General features: G+C 34.5%; 2 protein-coding genes across 3 annotated transcripts in view; one reads left to right on the top strand and one right to left on the bottom strand.

The window, feature by feature from the left end:
* Positions 1-8,279: 8,279 nt before the first annotated feature.
* LOC117109512 (galactose-3-O-sulfotransferase 3-like) lies at positions 8,280-9,535 on the top strand. The gene has a single exon (XM_033251882.1). It carries the CDS (start codon positions 8,571-8,573, stop codon positions 9,300-9,302), a length of 732 nt encoding a protein of 243 aa, XP_033107773.1. The 5' UTR covers positions 8,280-8,570; the 3' UTR covers positions 9,303-9,535.
* Positions 9,536-10,697: 1,162 nt separating this feature from the next.
* The window catches only part of LOC117109479, a 35,993-nt gene continuing 22,246 nt past the window's right edge, over positions 10,698-24,444 (bottom strand). For both annotated transcript variants that reach the window (XM_033251839.1, XM_033251840.1), the window contains exons 32-48: positions 24,236-24,368; positions 23,177-23,308; positions 22,325-22,486; positions 21,912-21,980; positions 21,590-21,654; positions 20,360-20,482; positions 19,705-19,765; positions 19,295-19,359; positions 18,813-18,941; positions 18,137-18,265; positions 17,792-17,867; positions 17,479-17,579; positions 16,277-16,606; positions 15,215-15,328; positions 13,533-13,695; positions 12,939-13,047; positions 10,698-12,261 (exon numbers count right to left, since the gene is read on the bottom strand). In XM_033251839.1, coding sequence (XP_033107730.1) covers positions 12,143-12,261; positions 12,939-13,047; positions 13,533-13,695; positions 15,215-15,328; positions 16,277-16,606; positions 17,479-17,579; positions 17,792-17,867; positions 18,137-18,265; positions 18,813-18,941; positions 19,295-19,359; positions 19,705-19,765; positions 20,360-20,482; positions 21,590-21,654; positions 21,912-21,980; positions 22,325-22,486; positions 23,177-23,308; positions 24,236-24,368 — 2,080 coding nt within the window. In that variant the 3' untranslated portion in view covers positions 10,698-12,142. The remainder of the gene's footprint in view (positions 12,262-12,938; positions 13,048-13,532; positions 13,696-15,214; positions 15,329-16,276; positions 16,607-17,478; positions 17,580-17,791; positions 17,868-18,136; positions 18,266-18,812; positions 18,942-19,294; positions 19,360-19,704; positions 19,766-20,359; positions 20,483-21,589; positions 21,655-21,911; positions 21,981-22,324; positions 22,487-23,176; positions 23,309-24,235; positions 24,369-24,444) is intronic.

Here is a 24,444-nt window from a genome sequence, read left to right as displayed (position 1 = left end):
AGATGTGTATAAGAGACCCATATAATGCAAAACAATTTAAAATTAAAATTAAAACGGAACAGTAGTGAAAATCCGATCAGAATGACAAAATAAACTAAGCATTCACTGGAAGGAATCCCAATATCTGCAGACGGATCCGTCTTATATAGAGTACCGTATATATGTCAGTAGCGTACCGGATAGAAAATTATCAAGTCCTTAAAGATATTTAAAAGTTAAGATTATATATCTCTTGATATAATCGGAGCCACACCTAGCGTAGATACGGTAGTGTAAATCTATAAACTACATTATCTTGTAGTTAACAGCTGAGAAATCATAATTAATAGTAACTTTCACACTATTTGTTTAAATTGTCTTCCCAATTTGACACCAACATTCAGGTTTAGGAATGTTGCAGAAGTAATCGAAATGTGTTGCAAATAAAGAACCTTTATATTACAGAAAAAGTCAAATCTATCATTTCAGTGACTTTCATGACTTATTATTATGCTACCATATTTTTATGCTACAATATATGTTGGGAAAAAATAATTTTTTTTTTGTTGTCCTCATGACTTCAAAAGTAAGAGTATAACAAGAGATACGGCCGAATGAGGATAGATCCACCCCCCTCGAGCAAACTTGCCATACAGCTCATAAACCTGACAGGAAGGAAACGCACAATCTCATGAACATTCGGTTTTGCGAATTAAACTACATAAATGGTATGGTGAAATACCGTACCGTATCTGAGTCTCTAAAAGTAGAGTTAGCGAAAATAGACCTGCAAGAGAGGAGGCGATAAAACTAGGATATAAATTGAATAAAATGTAATGTAACGTACGTAGACTCGACTAGTGCTATGACTTACGCTCTTGTGTGGTGTGTCAGATACTAATAGGACGCTACTCGATATAAGGACTGATGATGGCCGATAACGAAACTCTCTAAGTAACGAAGTTGAAAGGAAAGTGTAATCTAGTAGTTAAATACAGGTTAAGAGGTAGATCCTACTGAAAAATAGAAATCCTCTGTAATGTCCAAAAGGGAGAAAGCGAGAACTTCACATTTGTATGTAATACAGTATGTCAGCATATCTAGGGAAGAGAACGTTCGACTGAGAAGAAAACTGGGACCGAGCGTAGCTGAAAATATATTTTTTTTAAGCGTCTAGAAAATGTGAACTAATTTGTGTGGCAGAGTTTTTTTTTCAAACTATATTAGTAGCGTATACAGTGCGGAGTAAAAGGACATGAGAATTGAAACGAAAATTTGCTGTAAAAAATGCTTAAAAGTAGTCCTCTGGAAAATTGGGAAAATTTGGGTAAACCATTGTCATTAAATACTGAGTTAGATGTAGGTCCTACAAAAATATAAATCCTCTGACAAATGTAATAGGCCTAATATTCATGCTTCATTGAGTTTTCGTGACTGGAATTGGTTATGTTAGAACATGTTCTAGTCCCGAACGCATTATTTTTTCCCCATACAGTTAAGACAGAAATTTTAGAGGGTGCTATTTTTGGTAAATTATGTGAACTGATAAATATGAATATAGCTGCAGTGTTCATGCGTGTATGAATGCTACGGCGTTCAGTGGCCAAAATGTCTTATTTAGACCTTGTTAGTCAAGACAGTGTGAAAATAATTGATTATAATTGATATCATTATGGCACATCAGGCCGGACATAATTACATCGAGGTCACATACCTACCCATCGACTTAACATAACTACCCATCGAGTTAATTTTATTTAATTTTATTGGCTCTCTCTTTCAAAACAGAGGAACACTCTAGTCATGCAGGAGAGGTTCGACCATACAACAGAACAAAAGTTACAAGTTTGACACCCCCGCTTGGTACTACGTACCTCGCATAACGGCTCCCACCTTTCAAAATCCTGGCAACGTACCTCATTAGATTTATATACCGAGCCTGCACCCATTTCTTAGTCGTTATACTCCAGTATTCAATAATTCACTATATAACTACTTACTGAAGATGACTGTGTGATACAGGCGCAGAAACATGTTTATTAAATCTTGGTTTATTGCTTTTAAATTTGTATTGTTTATCATATCCTGTCGAGATCGTTTGGATCTACTATTCATGATTTTATTTAGGCCTACAACAGTTATGTTAGTAAAGACGATTGTAGAAGACTGGAAAAACTTTTTCAAAAATGCAGAATAGCTGAAGCTGATGTTAATTTCTTGAATAATTGTAAAATTTCCAGTGTTTTCCCCAAGTTTATTATTATTATTATTGTTAATGTTAATGTTATTATTATTATTATTATTATTATTATTATTATTATTATTATTATTATTATTATTATTATTATTATTATTATTATTATTATTATTATTATTATTATTATTATTATTATTATTATTATTATTATTAAACAACTCAATGGTTAGTTACCAGTATGTGAGACTCGATGGGTAGTTATGGTAGACCCAGTGGGTAGTTAGGCCTATGTGTAAACTCGATGGGATGTTGAGTCGATGGGTTATGTGCTCGATGGGTAATTATGTAAAATCGATAGATAGTTATGTAAAATCAATGAGTAGGTATGTAACCTCGATAGGTATGTATGTGATCTTGATAATATGTCCGACCTGGCATACCGTAGTATGTTATTTCTGAATCTGGCTATGTCAGTACAGTATAGTTATAGGCTTATGTGTTGATTGTAGCAATTAATATGCCCCTATCTGAAGGATGTAAACATTTAGAAATTCTAGGAGGCAAATTACGAGCGGACACAGTTGTTAAATTATAATTTTACAATAGAACACGTTGGGAAAAAATCACTGTCAATTAACAAACAGTAGGCCTAAGCGTATTTGCTATATTCTTTTGTATATTGACTGATAAAATTTAAGGATTTTGTAGAACCGTCTGTAAATCAGTGGTAAAATTAGAGTTTATAATGTATATGCTTACTCTATAATAAATAGGCCTACTTATTCATATTGCATATGAAAGAAATGTTTGTAAAAAATCAACATTAGAGCAATACATAAAATTGTCAGAGCATTTTTTTAATAGCAAAATAGCAGTTATAGCGTGTGTGCATCTACTCAAATAACCGACAGACTCAACGTACTGCTTTTTATACTTTCAAAGACAATGATGTACGTAAACAGTGTCATAGGGATATTATTATTACAATACTCTGACAATTCTATGTATTGTATTTTCATTTTTGGTTACTGTTAGGATATTTTATGGCGTCATTCCATTTTTCAAGTTATTTTATGTGGTAAGTGCTTAGAAGCATTGTTTTGCATTAGGCGCTCTTTAAGACTAACATTATTATTATGTGTTATTTATTCATTTAAACGCTGTATATACATTGTATTTATTACCCTATTTCTTAAAGCGTTTCATTGCACACATGTATTCACTCGAAATTTTAAGCGCCGCGGCGCTCTTATTCGAGAGCGGTTAGCGAAAACAAATCATGTTTGGTGCGGCGCTTATTCGAGAACGGCGCTTATTTGAGCATTTACGGTATATGCCGCAACTTTCATGTTCTTCCACAAGCAGACCGCGACCCAAGTTTCGATTGACTTTATTTTTTCCTATTACGTATGTGTGTCAACGTTTCCAAATAAAGAACTCAAACGGAACGTTTTTAAGTGGCGCCCTCATTTCGGTCATCGTACTGCCGTGTTTCTGGACATTCATTGGCTGTTGGTCATTATTGATTGGAAATAATATGTCATGATAGACACTGCAAACGCGTTCAGGGGTATTTTAACACAATAAGAGCCTGGTTTCCATAAAAATCGCTACACGCTATCGCCGACTTCTTTAGCGACGATGATTGGTCAGTTGAATCAAAGAGCATCGGAGAGAGCTAAGCAGAGCAAGGATTAAGAGGTGTGAGAGTCACTTCATAGTTGATTCAAGTTCGCTTTTTGACAATCCCGTCTACTTCTCCTAAGACCTGTCCTTTGTTGGTGTCAAGACGAAATAAATTAAATGCAATGAAGGATTGCAGTGAAAATGTTGTAGCAACTTTATGGAAACCATGCTTTAATGTTGAAAGAAATTCGGGATCATTTAGACACGTAGACACGTTATCTTGGAATTTCAAAGACTGTTTGAGGAAATTAAGCCTACGTTTGAAGAATGTTTGTTAAAACATAACATTAGTAGAATTTCTATTTAATAGAGCCCTGGTATTCCAATTATGGGTCGCGATCCAAAGTAAGGTCGCTAAAATAGTTTGTAGGGTCGCCCACTGTTTATGATTAATAATAATAATAATAATAATAATAATAATAATAATAATAATAATAATAATAATAATAATAATAATAATAATAATAATATACAGTATTTTACTTCTAGGTCACATGGTGTACTGTGCGTGCGCCCGCGGGTAATACCTGTTGGTTAATAAAACGTTATTTCTTATCCTGCATTGTATAATTAATAATATTGGCCAAGAGTGTGGTCGTAAAATTTGGTAACAATGGACCACTAAAATCCAATGTACATAGTTTTTGAATACGGGCTTGTGCCTTAAACATGAATTTAAGTACGGGTTTCCAAACCATATGGTGATGTATCTTAAAATTAAGCTTAAAGATAGCGTTAGAAAATCGGACCGGCTGACACTGATTTTTCTAATGCACTGTGTATGGGCAACATTAATAAGCTTAATGCTGTTAGATAAATGAAAAAAAAAAAAAAAACGACGGTGGCAAGACAAGCTACTTGCCCTATCACACTGGTTTCACCAATGGATTGAGAGAGGCAAAATTAAACGGAAAATCAAATACTGTATAATATGGTAGAAGGACTAATGAACGTCAGAAAACGGACCTTCACTGCGCAATTGTTTAGCACTAGTTAAAACATGCTGGCGCGAAACCCGTCGGATAATATCTCAACGTCCTTCTACTGATGCAGGTACCTTCAAAACGAAAAAATAACAATTATTAGGCTATATCAAATAAAATCACATGCATCGCCAAAGACACCAGCAAACAATTCTACCTATTATTTACATTATCTATGCATTGGTTTGAAACAGTCTACAAATAATGGCGATGCTATAACAGCTTACAAATACTGTATCAGAGAAAAAAATTTTCTTCAAAACTTTACCGCCGTTATTTTATTTTATGATCACAATTATAACGAGAGCAGTCACTACATAGAGTGCATACCTCCGTCCTTGCTTACATACAGTACCAACAATACGCATTCCGTGTATAATTGGCGAAACTGCAGCATACCCACAATGAAATAATGTAGTCGTATTTAGGCACATTATTTGCTGTATATTGCTGTATCTTTAATGTAAGATTAATACAAGGATTTTTCAACAAATTCCATTTTGTTTTCATTAGTATTTGATACTGCAATTATCGATAGTTTTACCGACATAATATTACTTCAGGAATGCACCAGGTTAAACAAAAACAAATTCTTTAAAACCTAGAAAAACTGAAGCCGGCCTCAATAATAGTATTTTATAGTGGATCAATAAAATAATATAATATAAATCATGTTTTAATGGATCATTCAGACAGAAGGCCGTCTGAGCTTGGCTAATATTGGCCTATCAGAACGCAATGAAGAATTATAATTATTGATCTATGCACTCAATAGGCATAGTCATTCAGAAATTCAGAAACGTACTGTTCTTGAATTCTAAAACTAATTTAACTTGATGGTAGCAGTACGCTTTAACCCGTCTTCCAGTCATGGTAAGCCTACACGTGGTAAGTTAATCAATATTTTCAATTAAACAAGATAATAGTAGGTACAGAAACCTCCTGATGTATAACACTAGTAGGCCTTTAACTCATCGCATACATGTGTATCACGTACCGAGTATAGCCCAATTCTGTCTCTTATTACCGATATGATAAGCTAGTTTATTGCTGTTACTGCTGAAAAACAATTCTCCACCACAATTTGTTCGATAATAATGCTAGTCTTCTTTAATTTATTTTATTTTCATATTATTATTAGCCATCTGAAGCAACAAAACGAAATCCAACACTTAAGTACCGTTATAATTCTCAATAAGCCTTAAAAAAAAAAAAAAAAAAACCGGATCGCTGGTAGGCCGACCGGTAAGGCAGGGGCGCAGCTAGCTACAGCCTTAACATCGGCGCTAGTTCCAGCCGCTCCTCGCCCCATGGATCGGTTGGTCGAAAAAGTCTTCTCGGATAAGGACTTGAAATGGAGCCCAGTGTATACATCTTCTGGCTCGTGTGCACTCTAAAGAACACATATTGCATCTTTCGGAAGAGTGTTACCCCGATGTTATGGTTCATTTCAGCCCCTGTCGTTGTGGAATGATGTGAACATGTACCCATGTACCTACCAAGAAGCGTCTCTTTACGGCTCTGGTAGTCACGGACCACGCCCATACGCAATTCAGCACAATGACGCTGCAAGTTACAGGTTATTCTCCTACCTTTACCTTTAAATAGCGCTTAAACTATGTGCACAAAAGGGAATCCAATCTATGATAATACTTCACAAACTACAGGTCTCCCTCCAATTAAAGACAACTTTTTGGGACCGGGCTTTTTAGCAGTGTTGTTCTCTAATTAGAATAGATAGAGATAGAATAATATGGGGGCCACAGAAGATTGGAGGGTCTTTAAGAGTAATTTTAAATACTTCCAAAGAAACGTAAACCTAACAGAATGAAATGAAACTTGCAGCAGATCAGTGTAAAAGTAGTTGAAGGGCGTTATACGTTATTTTACTTGAGTTATTTGTTTTACAGTCAAAGAAGTGTATGACGTTGCTGATCGTCTTTACTATCATGACGATATGCGCATATCTGTCGATGATCCATACACCCATCGGCCTGATCGGACCGTTTCTATGGCGACAGGTTAGCGCAACAGAAGTAAAGTAAGCATTTCTCAATACCAAAGTTAAAAAAAAATATTTGAAATTCCATTTGATTATATTATCCTACGAGGAGGGACACAGAAAAGCCTTATACTACACCTCCGTAAACCTACACACACACACACCCACACACACACACAGATACATATATACATATATATATCTGTCTCTTATACACATCTAGATGTGTATAAGAGACAGGTATATACATTGTATTTATTACCCTATTTCTTAAAGCGTTTCATTGCACACATGTATTCACTCGAAATTTTAAGCGCCGCGGCGCTCTTATTCGAGAGCGGTTAGCGAAAACAAATCATGTTTGGTGCGGCGCTTATTCGAGAACGGCGCTTATTTGAGCATTTACGGTATATGCCGCAACTTTCATGTTCTTCCACAAGCAGACCGCGACCCAAGTTTCGATTGACTTTATTTTTTCCTATTACGTATGTGTGTCAACGTTTCCAAATAAAGAACTCAAACGGAACGTTTTTAAGTGGCGCCCTCATTTCGGTCATCGTACTGCCGTGTTTCTGGACATTCATTGGCTGTTGGTCATTATTGATTGGAAATAATATGTCATGATAGACACTGCAAACGCGTTCAGGGGTATTTTAACACAATAAGAGCCTGGTTTCCATAAAAATCGCTACACGCTATCGCCGACTTCTTTAGCGACGATGATTGGTCAGTTGAATCAAAGAGCATCGGAGAGAGCATAATTATACAGGCATATTGGAATTTAATTACAAATGTCCTTCTCATAGAAAGGTTTAATAATTTGAATTCAGAAACAAACAATGCAGTCATATATTATATTTTTATGCATTTTAACAAAGAAGTGTTTTCAGTGCATTAACACCCGTATGTTACATTTCTATAAGAGAGGCCTATGTAGAATAATAATGCTCTAGACAAAAGTGTCTAGAACGAACGTATCAGAAATGTGTACCGGTAATCCTCACCATCAGTACCGGTACCATATCCTATGAAAAGCTTGATTGAATATAGCAAAGGAAAGAAATTTAAATATTTAATATTTTATTCTTCAAGATTATTAGCACAACAAAGAAAATGTATTTCATTTCATTTTATTAATTTAGCATTGTTCATAGACACATACCAAAATACAATAAAATTTACAAAAATGTAGTCTCAGCCCAGTACAGACTATCAATTTTTTTTGATAAAAACATGTGACATGCCTAAATATGGTCATGATGACAGCACATCATGACCATATATAGGCATATCATGACTATATATGGGCACATCATGACCATATATAGGCAAGTAACAGTTTTTTGTAAAAAAAAAATTTGATGATCTGGAAAAAGCTTTAGGCTATTTCAAAACTTGTTTGACTTTCGATATTACATGTCTTTCTAGCCGCAGAAGGCAGGAATGCAGGCCAAGGCAGACTATAGTTTTCGTCAAAACTCACAAAACGGGAAGTACCACTCTGTCAAGAATCATCGATGTGTACGGATATGAGCACTCCTTGTCGTTTGTTCGGAAACTTGGCCAGGACAAATTTTTCCATTTTAGTAATCAGAAGTTTAACAACACATCCTATCAGACCTTTATACCGCCCCCTGGAGTTGAAATAGGGAATTATGAAAAATACAAATTCAATATATTGACGCTACACGTTCGTTACACTCGTAGAATATTCGATAATTTCATGCAACCAGATCCTGTATATATTTCGATACTTAGAGACCCAGTGAAACAGCTGGAGTCTGCTTTCACTTTCTTTAACATCGACAAGGCCATATATGGGGTATGGTATTCCTTATCTTTTGAAGCGTTTATGAAAAGGCCGAAATTATTTACACCGCGTATTAATAAAGATAAACAGCCGTATATTCACAACAACCAAATGTATGATTTCGGTTTGGACGAAGAGAACTTCAAAAATATTGATTTCATAAATAAGACAATAAGACAGCTAGACCGAGAGATGGATCTAGTATTAATAAATGAATTTTATGAAGAATCTTTAGTCCTACTTAGTAAGGTATTATGCTGGGACCTACAAGATATGGTTTATATATCGACAAATATGAGAGGGAGACAACACATACATCATAAAATTGGAAAGGATCTGCGAAGGCAGATTCGTGGCTGGAACTCAGCAGACGTTATGTTGTATGATTACTTTGTTAAAAGACTACACGAGCGAATAGCAGAGTATGGCCCTAGCTTTGCAGACGATTTCGCCACGTTCAAGCGCTTGCAGTTTAACTTTGAGACAAATTGTCCCGCCAAGAAATCAAAGATGGAAACCAGCAAAACACACTTGAATGACAATGATCAAGCTAGATGCAACTATTTTAGAGGAAGCGCAGCCGAAATGGATGCGCGTTTAAGAAAGGCAATGAAGAAGAAAATAGAAGGAAATGTTAAGGATTAAAAAAACTGGTTTAATTGATGTGTTAACATAAAGTACATTATACGAAGACTTAAATAAAACACTGGTATTATTTTGAAGGGTTCGTCGGTCTATTCTATTTGGGTACGCATGCAATAAACATCATAGCAAAATCATCACAAACTACACGACACAGGCCACTATGGCCTGATAAAAGCCCATCATTGGCCCAGGAAGACCTCGGCGTAAAAAGGGAAAGCACTATGGTGCCAACCCAACAGTTGACAGATAAACATATTATAAACAACATATAAAAGTGCATTTAATCAAGTTGATAATAGTTCGGTAAAAATCGGAGGTCAGCTGAGGAAAAATATCAGAAGTACAATGGTTATGGTTAAAACGATAGTCAGTCGTATACCAAGACATTACATATCTACTAGTCCTATGCAGTCTAAAGATTAGCAAAGAAAATTTGCTAATCTAGACCGAGCTTAGTTAGATTATGATATGTTTATAGCATGGTGCCACGGTTGAAATACTTCCATTATTTTTTTTTTATCATAAAAACTTGCAAATTATGTGATGAATGGACTCCATCAAATCATAACACTGATTAAATTCAAAAGTATTTTATTGAAATAATTTCAAAAATATAAAATAAACATACAATTTCCAAAAACTCAATGTAGAAGAGCAAAACTTTTTCAGTTCCTAACAATCGGGAGATTTCGCAACCTTACGAAAACGACGACGAATACGAATACATCATCAGCATTATCGTCATATGCGCCTAAAATATTCTTGACAATATATTATACGAACTGAACTGAATATGATCGTTTATTCATTTAAAAGGCATGAATGGCCTACGTTGTTAAAGATATGCTCTGTAGGGGATGGATTGATTGAACATTTGATGACGTAACCGTATTCGTTATCCTTTTCGTAAAGTTGCGAAACGTCACTTTTAATTTGCCAAGTAGCCTTTTAGAGGCGATTTTAATTATAAATACAAGTTTTAAGATATTTATTAGAAATCGAAATTATATTTATTAAAAAGTTGGTTTTTTTTGTCGCTGAATTTATGTTATTTTGTTATGTTAGTTCAGCACAAAAATTTAATTTATACAGTTATTTTCGCTTTTTAACAAAATACAAGATTCATTTCTGTATTATCTTCACAATCCATTCTAGAACATTATTGAAATGGAGTAAAATAAATGAATTAAAAAACTTAATTCAAAAGACTTCATATGAATGATATCAATGATATTATGATATGAATGAGTTTTCTTCTTAAATTAGATGCATTTTTGTTAAACAAAACACAAATGTGTTTCCTGCATTTTTGTTAAACAAAACAGAAATGTGTTTCCTTCCTTTTACATTGAATATCTTATCTCCTGTCTCTTATACACATCTAGATGTGTATAAGAGACAGGTTAAGATCTGTATAACTCTTCTATTACATATATTGAAAAAAATATATTTTATAAAGTATTACAAATCTAACATGCACAGACTGAAAGCTTAAAAGATAGAAAAATGACCTTTTTTTAAAAATATTAAGACATACTGCCACCTAAGAAATATGAAAAAAAAACAACAAATTATTAATACAAAACATTGAATTGCATATTTCAAAAACATGATTCATCAACTTGCAATATCAAGCAACAACTCAAATCACTGTAGGTATTGAAATCCATATGTTACAATGATTTGCAGACTATAGGAATAGTATTAATAAATCTTTTCGTAGTGTCACTCATGTGTGACCGTCCTACCGGACATATTAACGTTCTCTGCATACGTAGATTACGTCCTACCATTGTCGTGCAATCGAAAGTTCTCTAATATCTCAGGGAATGTGGCTTAGTGAAAAGTTCCAATAATTATAGTACTGATAACTTGAGAGAAAAATTTATTTTCATTGTAATTTTCAATTAAAAAACAACATGGTTTTTAAATATATAAAAAAAACAATTCAATTATTTTCTTTAAATTTTCAAAGTGACAGTATTTATTAATAGTAATTGATAACACTAATTAATACAGAAACTGTTGGGTAAACATAATAAAACACCATTTTCTTCATCTTTAATTTAGGCTACTTCAGTTCATATTTGCCTATTAATGTATATTGATGTTGGCAGTCATAAAAGACTTATTTTCTGCGATTAGAAATTATCAAGAGAAAACATGAACATGAGAGGGAAATAAAAGAAGACAAATACAATCAACAATTTTAATTTTGCAAATACAGTGATTAGGTGTTTTTACTGGGTAATTTTAATAAGAAGTAAACATGCGAGTCATGACTTAATATGGTGTGATTACCATATTTTTTCGAACAAACGCCAGGGGAAATTTATTTTTGAGAAGGTTTTTAAAAGGGAATTTATTCGAGGGAGGCGTTATTTATTTTTTTTTGGTGTTAAATTGATACTTGTATACTCAAGTAAACACCTCTCAATTTCACGGTAAATGTTGAGCTACAACACATTATTACCGTCAAAATGTGTTATTGCGTGATCATAAAGACTTATCGAGAAACGGTTACAAAAAATGTAATTCTACTGAAGTAGAACATTAATAGAATGTGTTAAGAATGATGTTGTTTCCCTTAGATTTGCTTACAGTCATTTAGAGCCCCTTTATTCAAGGAAAAAAATGAACGCCTCAAGCATTTATTCAAGGGAGCTGTTTATTCCAAATCGAGCTCTAGAGGTGACGTTTATTCGAGGGGGCGTTTATTTAAAGTGGGGAATTTTTTTTAAATAAATGATATTGGTATTGATCTCATTGATATGCTATCAATGAGATAGCAGCATAAGGTATAGATAGTAAATGTATTAGTTTGATAGTACTGTTACAACTCAATCCAAAACATTAAATTCATCCCCGCCATTAGAACTGGATGATCCTTTACTACTTTCACTTGATGTATCAAATTCTGGTAGTACCACCATTTGAGGTTTACTAGAGCTTGTATTTTCTGGGAAAAAAAATAAAAAATTTGATTATTTTTTTTTTTTTTTACCTATTATAATATATTAATATATTTAAAAAATTATAAATATAAAATGTGAGGCATTGTCACGAAAGTAAGCCTCTTAGTATAAAACATAAAATAAGAGCTTTTATTTTCTGAGAAAAACATTTAATTTTCATTATTATAATTATTATTATAATTATTATTATTATTATTATTATTCATTACTTTTTTATCTATTATAATATACAAATATTTACTGGGTTAAGGGGCATAGTTCAAAATATAGCCATTAGTGATCCGGAGGCTGTACCGTGTCCCACTACTTCATCTCTGAACATAGAAAAGCCTCCAGATCAACTCGGTTTATATTTTGAACTATGACCCGATTGAAACCCAGTAAATATTTGTTTTATATACCACTTCACAGATTGTAGGCACTAGAGGGAATGGTTGCCAAGCTTTTAACCAATCAAATGCCTGGAATGTAGTTGGTATATAATAATTAATATATTTTCAAAAAGTAAAAATATCAAATGAGGTGTTTTCACAAAAGTGAGCATTCTGGTTCAAAAGATAGGTCACATCATAATTCTTGCTTTTGAATTACCTTCCTAGCTTGAGTAGAAATGGAATATGATCATTTTTAAATTTATGTTAAAAACATACTTTAGACTCACCTTTCAATTTTGGCTTAGGATACTGTTTGACAAGCTTTTCCTTGTGACTTTCATCGGAACTCGAAGAATCGTCTTGCCAGCGTTCAAAGTCAATCCCCACAAACGGTAACTAAAGAGATAGAAACAGCAGTAATATTTGAACATTTGTAATTATCGTAAAAATTTGGATGCTAATTATTGCGTTTAGTACTAGTATCTACTGTGCAACAGGATTATTAATGGATAGAGCGTTATAGAGTTGCATCAACACAACCTGATCGTAAGCTGACAGAACACTAAAGCAGGGCACTCAATATGTTGCATGACCATCGGCCAACGGATCCAAATACGCTCGGTAAGCACTAGACAACGCGACGTTGCCTGCTGATTGTCAATGGCAGTCTGATCGAATTGCCATCAATAATGTTCAGATGCACGCGCATCATAGCATTGCATTCTCCATACAATGGTGCTGGCTAACGACAGTCGAGTGCTCGGCTTGATTCTGCAGTCTGTCTTTCGCATCACCTTCCGAATAATATTATTATTTAATTTTAAAATACTGTAACTGTTTTTAATAATCTCTTTTAAACCAAATTATATCATTGCAAATACCTTTGATTTCGACTTGGTTAATCTTGGCCATTGGACATTTTCTTTGTCTTTAAACAACGTTATCAGAACCTCGCTACCCGTAGCCACGACTACATGGTTGTCAGTTAGCACGCTTCCGAACAACTCCAAATTAAACTCATAACAAACTATGTCTATGATTGCACTAGATTAAAAAATACAAATGGAATTCATTCAAATTTAACCAGAACTCTGGAACAGCATTCCTGTAGCTCTGCATTCTACTCAGTCGAACTAAATTTTCAAGAGGAGAAAAAACATTCTCAAACAGATGCAGGTTAACTGCCCTTGTTTCCCTGATTGACTTAAAGTGCTAGTTGAGAATGAGATCTGACAGACCATGCCAGGTAAATAAAAAAGATTATACCAAAGACTACAAACACTGCTTTTCAATCAATAACTGCACACATAATTTTTTTTATTTTCTGTTTTGGTTTTTTTCGGCTGGGGGTGGGGGGGGGGCTGTCTCTTATACACATCTAGATGTGTATAAGAGACAGTGATAGGAGGCTCTGGAACCCCGAAAAGTAAAAAGATTAAGAATTTACCGATGCCAACTGGGGTACACACACACACACCAGTTGGCGGAGATGGTGACAACCTCAATCTGCAGTTTGGACACTACCCTGGTGCTATATTTCTTGATTCAAACAACACTTTATACAATATTTCACCTCTTTCTTTTATCTGCCAGGATCAATAACTATGAAATGGTTGGATGCATTATATCACATCATATCATTTATTTTATCGATAAAAGCATATAGAATACAATGAAAAACAAGAATAAAATTTTTTTTAAAAGCACATTAAAGGAAAGTAAAACAAGACATTAAAACCTGACTAGATTGCTGAAAAGGGTAATATATGCATGCATGCATTTACGTATGTATAAATCATCAATATTAAAATAATATATGAATGATATTTTGCCCTAAACTTGACGTATTATTATTCTACTGAATGGTCAGTACGTTCCCAAATACTCGCGAAAACACTTGCAAGATCTTTTTTATAACGTACTAAAGCATTTAGTATGATAACACGTCATGTAGGGAAATACATCATTTATTTCTCCTGACGTAAAACGCCATCAGAATAAAATATTGTAAAAATGCACTTAGAACGAACATTAAAAGATGGATAATAGTTATTGCTTGTTTCAAAATATCTGATCAAAGAATAATATCTGTTCAAATTTCTACTTCATGTCACAAAGATTGATGAAACACGTGCCTGTTGAGGTTGGCATACAAAAACCTGATTTATGTCAGGAATATATAATAGAATGTGCTTAGAAAAAAATAAGTAAATGTAATCAATGTTCACAAAATTCAATTGATCTGGACAGGTTAATGTTGTCAAACGTCAAAGTCATTATGTCATTAAACCAAGACAGTTATCATTTTAAGAAGGTAACAATTATTCAATGACAACCACATATTACTCTTCATATTTAAGTCATTTGATGACTGATTGTCAGGGATAGCTTGCTCTGCAATGGATATGACAAGCTTTTGTGTGGGCCTAGCATTATCATTCAGGGGAAGACCTACAATTTCAAAATTAGGAGGAGAGGGGGGCAACAGCGGTGCCCTTTACCCCCCAGACGATCCACTACTGGACTAGACAATGGACAGTATACCAAAAAAAAGTAAACTTACCTGAAAAATACAGAATGTTTCGTAACCACAACCTCTTTTTCATTAACCCCACTCAACCGGACACTTAACAAAATTGAATTCGGTTTTTGTGACCACAATACCTTTGGATGAGTTCTGTAGAGAAAGATAACATACCTTCGTCACATTTGTAATCATAATATGACCGGTTTAACCACCAAATTTCAAAAAGATACTTTTGAGTAAAAGGTTTATTTCCTGTCTTCCGTCCTGTCCAGACTATCAAATTTTATTTGAAAAAAAACATGTGACATGTCTAAATATGGTCATATCATGACCATACTGTATATAGGCACATCCTGACCATATATGGACATACAACAATTTTTTTGTCAAAGAAAATTTGATAGTGTGGACAAAGTTTTAACCTAATAAAATTAGGGGGAAATTAGAGTGAAATTTAGACTTTACTCTCTCTGCTTGCTCTAGCTTTACACTGATGAATGTTTGGGTCTGCACAAGGCGCTGACCCTAGAACCTCACTGCTGTTCTTGTCCATATTCTTGGTTACCAAAAGTGTCTAGCGTAGCCAGATCTGAACGGACACGCAGGAAATTTTGTACACATAAACTAGAGGTGATTTCCAACAAACGTTCATCACCCTTTTCTTTTAAGTTAGACCCAGGGTTCCCCCTACACCTGCAAAACAAAACAGGGGTTTCAGCAAGGACTGTACATTACTGCCATTACCACTAGTAGGGCACGTCAAACAGATGGTGCGATTTGTTAAGGATGTGTTCTAAAGAACCAAAGATTGTGAGTTTGAATCCAGTCTTGGTATTCATCTTTTTTTTATTTTTAAGATATTTTATTTTTTATTTTTTATTTTAAGATATTTTTAATTTTGTACAAATGAACATTCAAAATAATAATTTTTTTTTTGTACAAATAAACATTCTAATTAGTTAAACATTTCTATCTTATTAGGCCCAAAAAAACCCAATATAATAACTTCCTCCTGTAACTTTATATGGAAGAATGCATGGACCGGTGAGCGATCGCTCTTGTTTTATTAATAAAAGCAAAAAAAAATTGTTATTGTACCGTTTAATGTCATCTGCGACCTCTAACGGTGGCAACCCAGATAAATCTACATCATTATCGTCATTGTTTACATAATGTGGTGACATAACTTCATGGTAACCAGGGTACTTCAGTGTCATTTCCTTTGGAATGGTAGCTACTGTGTGTTTAGTGTCCTGTTTCATAACACCACCCTCATTCTCCAAAGCTTTTATATCTACACCTTCTAGACTAGCTCTCTGAGCCAAATCAATTCTTGCTTTGTTCGTGAAGCTAAATTCAAGAAGTTGAATGTCCAACTCGGATAACAGGTGTGTAGTTACTTCAGAGAAAGTAGGTTGCAACAATAAACTGTAGAAGAAAATATGAATATACACAAATTAGTATTGCTTGGGGTGCCAGTATGAATAAGGAAGATAATTCCATTATAATCAAGTGGTGTCTATGAGACCAAAGACCAGTGGCAGAGCAGAGAGCTCAGTCGGCTGAACTGGTGGTGACCACTGCGTATGCGCTGAACCGTGGCGATATCTAGGTCCGCTGTTCAATTCCCATCATTGCGTCTCCTTGTGCTTCAGCTGGTGGGCTGAAATGCAAGTTTCAAAAGGCACACCGTCTTTCGGATGAGACGTTTAAACTGTTGGTCCCGTGTGCAAAAATAGCTCATGTGCACGTTAAAGGATGCAGTACACTCTTCGGTAAAGAGTAGGGATTGTCTCTCGGTGTAATGCCCAATTCACCTCCAGAAAAGACGAACTGGAAAAAAGTCTAAGGACTTTCGTGGATTACCCTTGGTTTATATCAAACCAAAGAAATTCAATCCAATCCAATCCAGATTCAAGGGCAGGACAGTCAGCTCAACTTGCAATTGAGTCTGATGTGAGCGAAGCCTTAGGGTCGGGAGGGCTTGGGCACACTGCGTCGATATCGGCCGTGTCATATTTTGTTTTCGACAGTGACATCCTCAGACTGCCACTAAGAACTCAGCAAATTGGCACTCTGTATTGAGCAAGTGTTTACAAAGAGCAAGGGCAAATTGATCAACTGGCGATAGTATGCTGCAATGTACTCCTAGCTGAAGGCTCATATGCATGTTTAAAAACTCTGTACGTCCATTGGAATTGTCTGCTAGTGCACCAAGCTAATCACCATTATAAACATGCAGAATTTTTAGTATGTTGAAGGTAACAATGCGCGAGTAGAACAAGATTTAAATGCAGTACCTTTCAATGCTATCCAGCATCCCTTCGTTAATCATTGCCGTTAAATTAGTTGGGTTGGCGTTGCCGAGTAATTTTAATGTCAGGGCCGACAGTGAAAGTATCTGAAAATAATGAAAAATCAATTAAGATTATCAGCGATTATAAGACAAAAACAAATTAGGATCATACAATTCATAATTAAAATTATATAAAACGATACCAGGTCCCCCTCCTATCAAAGACCACTAACCACAAAAGGGGTTTTTAATTTGGAGCGGTCTTTAAATAAAAGGAGACCATTTTTATTTTTAGAACAAAACATCAGACAGTATACCTCTTCATCTTCCACATTCCAAAGAAATTCACACATTATTTCAAGACCGCCAAATTCCCGAATGTCATCTCGATATCTAATTAAATTATTGAAAAAAACAGCATAGGAAAAATTAATTTTTTTCATAAGATTTAACTACTATTCACATTTCTTTAAAATAATTTAAAAATTTTAAAATATTTTTTAGTTCTATTCGGATACAATTATTTTTTTTTACATTACATTTTAAAATCAAACTAACTAGTCAAATTGAACAACAATATATCTGTAAACACTTTTATTATTCTAGACCTCTTTGGTGCTCCACTACTGACACCCCCTCTAATTTGTTCACTCTTCCTTTACCTGCTATTGCTGGCTAGTTCTGAGAGTAAACTTAGAACAGCCTGGCTCATTTCCGTATCGTCCTTCTTCTTCTTCAGGAGATCACATAGAATTTTAATTCCACTTGCCTGCTTCAACATTTCGTGGTTCCTTGAGGTATAAAAAGGAAATATCAATCAACAACCAATTTGTCTGTAAAACTTAATTGATTAATTGATTGATTGATTGATTGATTTGATCGATCGATTGATTGACTGACTGATTAACCATTGGGGACAAAACATTATAATTAAAGGAAATGAAATCAACAGAGATAAATTAGAAAGGAGCAACAGAAAACAGGACTAAAAAAGGAATACATTCAAGAAATACATATTTTATGCTGAGTGGTTCTGAGGTGCTCTATTTTGCATTTCATAATCTTCTTAACAAATGTAAAACTAAAATTTATGCCGATAAATTACCTGGTTTATGATATTTTGTGTGATGCACAAACATTGTCTAAAGCTCTGCCCAGACTATCAAATTTGATTGGACAAAAACATGTGACATGCCTAAATATGGTCATGATGACATCACATCATAACCATATATAGTCACATCATGACCATATATAGTCACATCATGACTATATATGGGCATACAACAGTTTTGATAGTATTGACGGAGGTTATAATTGTATCTAATAACGACTCACTCTGGATGTGATGACATAAGCTTCTTGAGAATTATGCAGCAATTAATCAATACAGGATTCTGATGGTTGCCTGACAACAGGAGACATAAGGAGTCTACAACATCTAATGTCTGCAAACTGTTTCGCACTCTAAAACAAAATTATAAATGAGATAACATAAATGCTTTAACACTATAGCAAATAACAAATTACAGGGTGTAGACAAGTTATGTTTTACATGGCCTTCCATAGATAGTAGGCTGTCCTCTGGAGACAGCACAAAACAGTAGGCATGCAAATATTACACACACTTATCATAATCTTGTGAAGCTCAATAGTTCTGATAAGAGAGAAGTAGAATTTTACCACAAAATAAAGACTAAAGCATATGAGACACTTTTAATACAACAAGTATATATTAGAGGGACAGTCAAAATGTGCCACTATTAGGTTAAAAAATAATGAAGAAATAAAATTAAACAATAGTGAATTAGAACACTGACCTCTTCGTAATTGAGACAACCTTTAAAATCCAAAGTACTTGTTCAATGACATCATCTTCACTTGACTGTAAAACAAACAATTTTAAGCACTTTTAATATAAAAAAATACTGCTCTTAATTACATTCTACAAACTTTAGCATAGGTGGAGTATACTGCCTCTTTTAGTACAGTATTAATAATAATAATGCAAAGACCTGGTGAAGTAAGCTTGGTTGAGTCAACAGCACACACATTTTTCACAGATCATGGGGAGTAATCTTGCTTGATTTAACAGCACATAAACTTGTGCCCCTTTTAGTATAAAGTAAGTAAAGACCAGATGGAGTAAGCTTGCTTGATTTAACAGCACACACTTGCTGCCTCTGTCATTATTAATAACTGATTCAAAGACTAGGTGGAGTAAGCTTACCTGACTCAACAGCGCACACACCTGCTGTAAACATCCATGTTCGCTAATTTCATCGCAATTTCTTGAAAATAAAAAAAAATGTTCAAAAAAACTTGTAAATATAAGCATACACAAGCAAACCTGTCAGTAGATAGTATTTGATCAAACTTTATCTGATGAATTAGAGCACTGTCCGACTTCATATATGGGAAGACATGACTTGTTTGATCAAATATAACTCAAACATTCACTATCAGACTGATCAAAAATTATCTGTCTGACAAACAAAAAAAAACACCCACTTTTTTATGACACACCTAAACAAATCATTGTTCTTTGATTGGTGGAATTAATAACATGTGACATTGGGTATACTTTTAATAGCAAACTAATTCATATTTTTTGTAATTTGCATCATTCTTCAATTTAGTTTCATTTTGATTCCTTTTTTACTCGTTCCATTGCACTCATAATCATTCATTATTTGTAGGACAGGCTTAAGAATATAGAGAATAAGGAACATTCATTAGGCTTATAAAAATATCATGTTACGAATGGAATTAATCTTGAGGGTATAATAAAAAAGAGGTAAATTCATGTTAGATTTCATCCTGTATTAGACAAGTGTAGGTGTGAAAAACTCTTTAAAATCAATAAACCAATTTAAATGAATTACCTGAAACTGTTATAAGAGGCCTTGATAATGGCTTCAATGAACAACTGCTTCTCACTGGGGTCAGTAGCTACTGAGCAAACATAGCAGAGTGCACGTACATCATGGGGTTCAAAGGTCTCACCACTATAAAGAATAAATCATACAAACACCTTTCAAGAAAGCCATATTAATATACTTTAAACACCTGCATATGCAATGCATGCTGAAGCACAAAGTAGTTCCTCTTGGGGGTGGGCTTATCCCCGAGTCCCCTTTTCAATTAAAGATCACTGTATGCCTAATTCAAACCAATATTTGATGTTTTTTTCTGAGAATATTTGTACGGGCCATATATACTAGGGAACGGGCTTATATGCGAGGTGTGGACTTATGCCTGAGGTGTGCTTATGAGGGACTAATTTACATCTAAAACACAAACCCAGGGGTCCCAAGTCTCCCGGCAATTGCAAAGACCTTCCGCACTCTTGCAAGCAAGCAAGAATCTCCCAGAAATAACCAATCACCCACAAATTCATAATATTTGCATGTTTGTAATATCTTATTATTTATTATCTCATGGAAGTCAGCGCTGATGGGTATCACTGTGTGTGCAGTAACAAAACTAAATGTGTTAACAAAAGTCATTAACTACTGCTGATTAGTGGAGGATTCAAGAGACCCCGATTTTATAAAATTTCAAAATATCTCAAACGAAGTGAATTGGGTCTGTCTCTTATACACATCTAGATGTGTATAAGAGACAGCCAACACACATAACCCAGCTCACCAACACACATAACCCTGCACACCAACACACATAACCCTGCACACCAACACACATTGCTTCACAACACATATAACACTGCAAAACAAAACACATAACCCCGCTCACTAACACACATGACCCAGCTCACCAACACACATAACCCAGCTCACCAACACACATAACCCAGCTCACCAACACACATAACCCAGCTCACCAACACACATAACCCAGCTCACCAACACACATAACCCAGCTCACCAACACACATACTCCTGCTTATCAACAAACATAACCCAGCTCACCAACACACATAACCCAGTTCACCAACACACATAACCCAGCTCACCAACACACATAACCCAGCTCACCAACACACATAAGCCTGCTGACCCACACACATACCCCTGCGCACCAACACACAATAACCCAGCACATCGATACATATACCCTGCACACCAACACACATACTCCAATATTCTACTCACATTTTTGCAATGTTTGAGGTAATATCCAAAAGATTTCTAGCCAAATAGAGTCTTTCATTTTCATCCTGAACACAAATACATTGATATTAATATACAGACATGGATTAGCAACTAAGTTTATCAATACATAATTATTAAACAAATTAATACATAAAATTAAATAGTATTTAAATAGGCACATAGGAATGTTAATTGAGTTATATTTAAAATAATAAAACAAGTACTAGCAATCTTTAACTAAATCCAAAGTATTCACTACATTTCACAAGAAATGTATGCTAGATTTATAATGTAAATACATGATATAAATAACAGGTCTTACTTTTATTTGAAAATACATCTTGCAGAGAGCAGGTACAGAGTCAGATTCTTCAGAGGTAGGAAACATATACTACAAAATGTTAATAAATACGAAAATAGAAAGATTAAATGCACACACATCTGATTTTGAGCCAACACCATGTATTGAACAATGACAAATACATGTAAAGTATGTTTACTTGGAGATTATTATTAAGAAGAATAAATAACAGAAACCGACTATGAGAAAAGATGAGCTTTTGTTGTTAAAGTACTGTACAGTAACTTACTTTGTAAAGTAATTCAGAAAATTTACCTGTGCCCTATGGAGTAGCAGCAGTTGAAATGCAGTTTCCCCAAAAGACAACCACAAAAAATTTAATTTTAAATATTAGAATGAAATAAGTATGCTGAGAAGATGGTGGAATAACGTACCTGCAAGGTTGTGTCGGATGGCAAGGCAAACCCTTGAAGGACGAGGGTCACTGACAGGTCACTGCTGGTGCAGCTTAAGCTACTCGGAGTGGCAGCATTAAAGCTTAGCTCAACTTCATAGCGTTCAACACCATTCACTTTAGAGGAATCTTTAGATATGACCTACAGGAATTTCAATTATGGATAATTAATTATTTGTTACAACGTCGCCCAACTATGATCAATTTTTCATCTACCAAAATATTTTGTCAGTAGTAATACACCTATTTGATGTTGCTGCACCTACAGAATGACAGCACTCACAATGTTTGTTGATTCCAGAGAAAGGTAAAACAAACAAAAAACTAAAACTAGTTCACATATCAAACTTGGTAAGTAGAAAAAGAAACTCTTTTTCAGTCTCTCTCAATACTTTCCAATCTGTAGTGTTAGATACATTTTTTCCTCAAAAATCTCCAACCCAAATGTTTAGCCTCTTAATAATGAGAAAAACAAACATACACAAAACAATACATTATATTTTCTATTGGGAATTTCTGATATCCAATGGCTTCATGCAGTCCTTAAAATATCTTTTACAAAATCTAATACACTTATATGCTCAGGGACGACAGCATACTGCGGTTTGGGTGGTGGCTTGGAGTTCTTTTTTTGTTTTTCCAATTACATCTGCTCCATTGTTTTGCGCATAAATGAATAACCTTTAAATTTTATATAATCTTACATAGTGACTATTGTTTCTATGGTGCATAATTTTTCCAAATACTTTTATGATATTATAAATACTATAACAAGTTATATATTTTGGGTAAAAACTTCCTTACATAACCTGGTAACAAAGTATAAACTCACCTTTGCATCCAGCACTCGTTTGCATTCATTTTCATTGCATATATCCCATAATACATTGCCAACATCCTGGTTCCAGACACCTTCTGTTGGTAATACCCCAGTGAGTCTGCATTCTATCGCTTGGAATGGAAGCTGACATTAAAAAAGAATATATAATTAGCACACCATTACCGTACCATTAATAGCAGCAGCAACAAAAAAACAACAGCAGTAACATTAATAACAACAGCAGCAGCAACAACAATAGCAACAAACAACAACAGCAGTAACAACAATAACAACAGCAGCAGCTACAAAAGTAGCAATAAACAACAACAGCAGCAACAACAATAACAACAGCAGCAGCAACAACAGTAGCAACAAACAACAACAGCAGCAACAACAATAACAACAGCAGCAGCAACAACAGTAGCAACAAACAACAACAGCAGCAACAACAATAAAAGCAGCAGCAACAACAACAGTAGCAACAACAATAACAACAGCAGCAGCAACAACAGTAGCAAAAAACATCAACAGCAGCAACAACAATAAAAACAGCAGCAGCAACAACAGTAGCAACAAACAACAACAGCAGCAGCAACAACAACAACAGATGCAGCATTAACAGCAGCAGCAGCAACAATAACAACAGCACCAACAACAGCTGCAACAACAATAACTGTGGAAGCAGCAATGGCAAACAACAGCAATGACGACAGCAACAACAGATGCAACAGCAACAAAAACAACAGCAGCAGCAACAATAACAGCAGCAGCAGCAACATCAGAAGTAAAAATAACGACAACAGAGGCAACAACAATAACATAAGCAACAACAGCAGCAGCAGCAACAACAACAACAACAACAACAACAACAACAACAACAACAAAAGCAATTACAACAACAATAAAATTGAGTATTTGTCTTAATCAGACTCCGATGAAGTAGAACTTTTATGACAATAATAGAAAGTCATACAATTTGTTTCAACAGATATGTTTGAAACTAGCATCACTATCAATATTTGAACAAACATTTAGTCTGAGAGGCTAGTGATTGTTAGTGAGTTCTTGTACCTGTAAAACATCGTCCCAAACTGAATGGATGTCGCTCTCTGTAATGTCTTCCTGATCTCCATAATCCAGGAAGAAAACCGTGTAAATTGTTTCCTCTGAGTTTAGTTTTTCAACAATTTGTCCTCTATACCACCTACATTAAAAAACATTCAAGCTTTAAAATATTAAAAGAAAAAATAAGAGTGGAATGAAAAGAAAAAATTGTTTAG

The sequence above is a fragment of the Anneissia japonica genome, unplaced genomic scaffold (assembly GCF_011630105.1).
Source record: "Anneissia japonica isolate Jap-2015-1 unplaced genomic scaffold, ASM1163010v1 scaffold3867_len840240_cov202, whole genome shotgun sequence".
In the NCBI taxonomy this organism is placed as follows: domain Eukaryota; kingdom Metazoa; phylum Echinodermata; class Crinoidea; order Comatulida; family Comatulidae; genus Anneissia; species Anneissia japonica.
The sequence above is the reverse complement of the archived record's forward strand: the minus strand, read 5'-3'. Positions and strand labels throughout refer to the sequence as shown.

Excerpts from the sequence above, each read along its gene's own strand:
- LOC117109512 (XM_033251882.1), top strand. The coding sequence starts at position 8,571 with ATGCAACCAGATCCTGTATATATTTCGATACTTAGAGACCCAGTGAAA.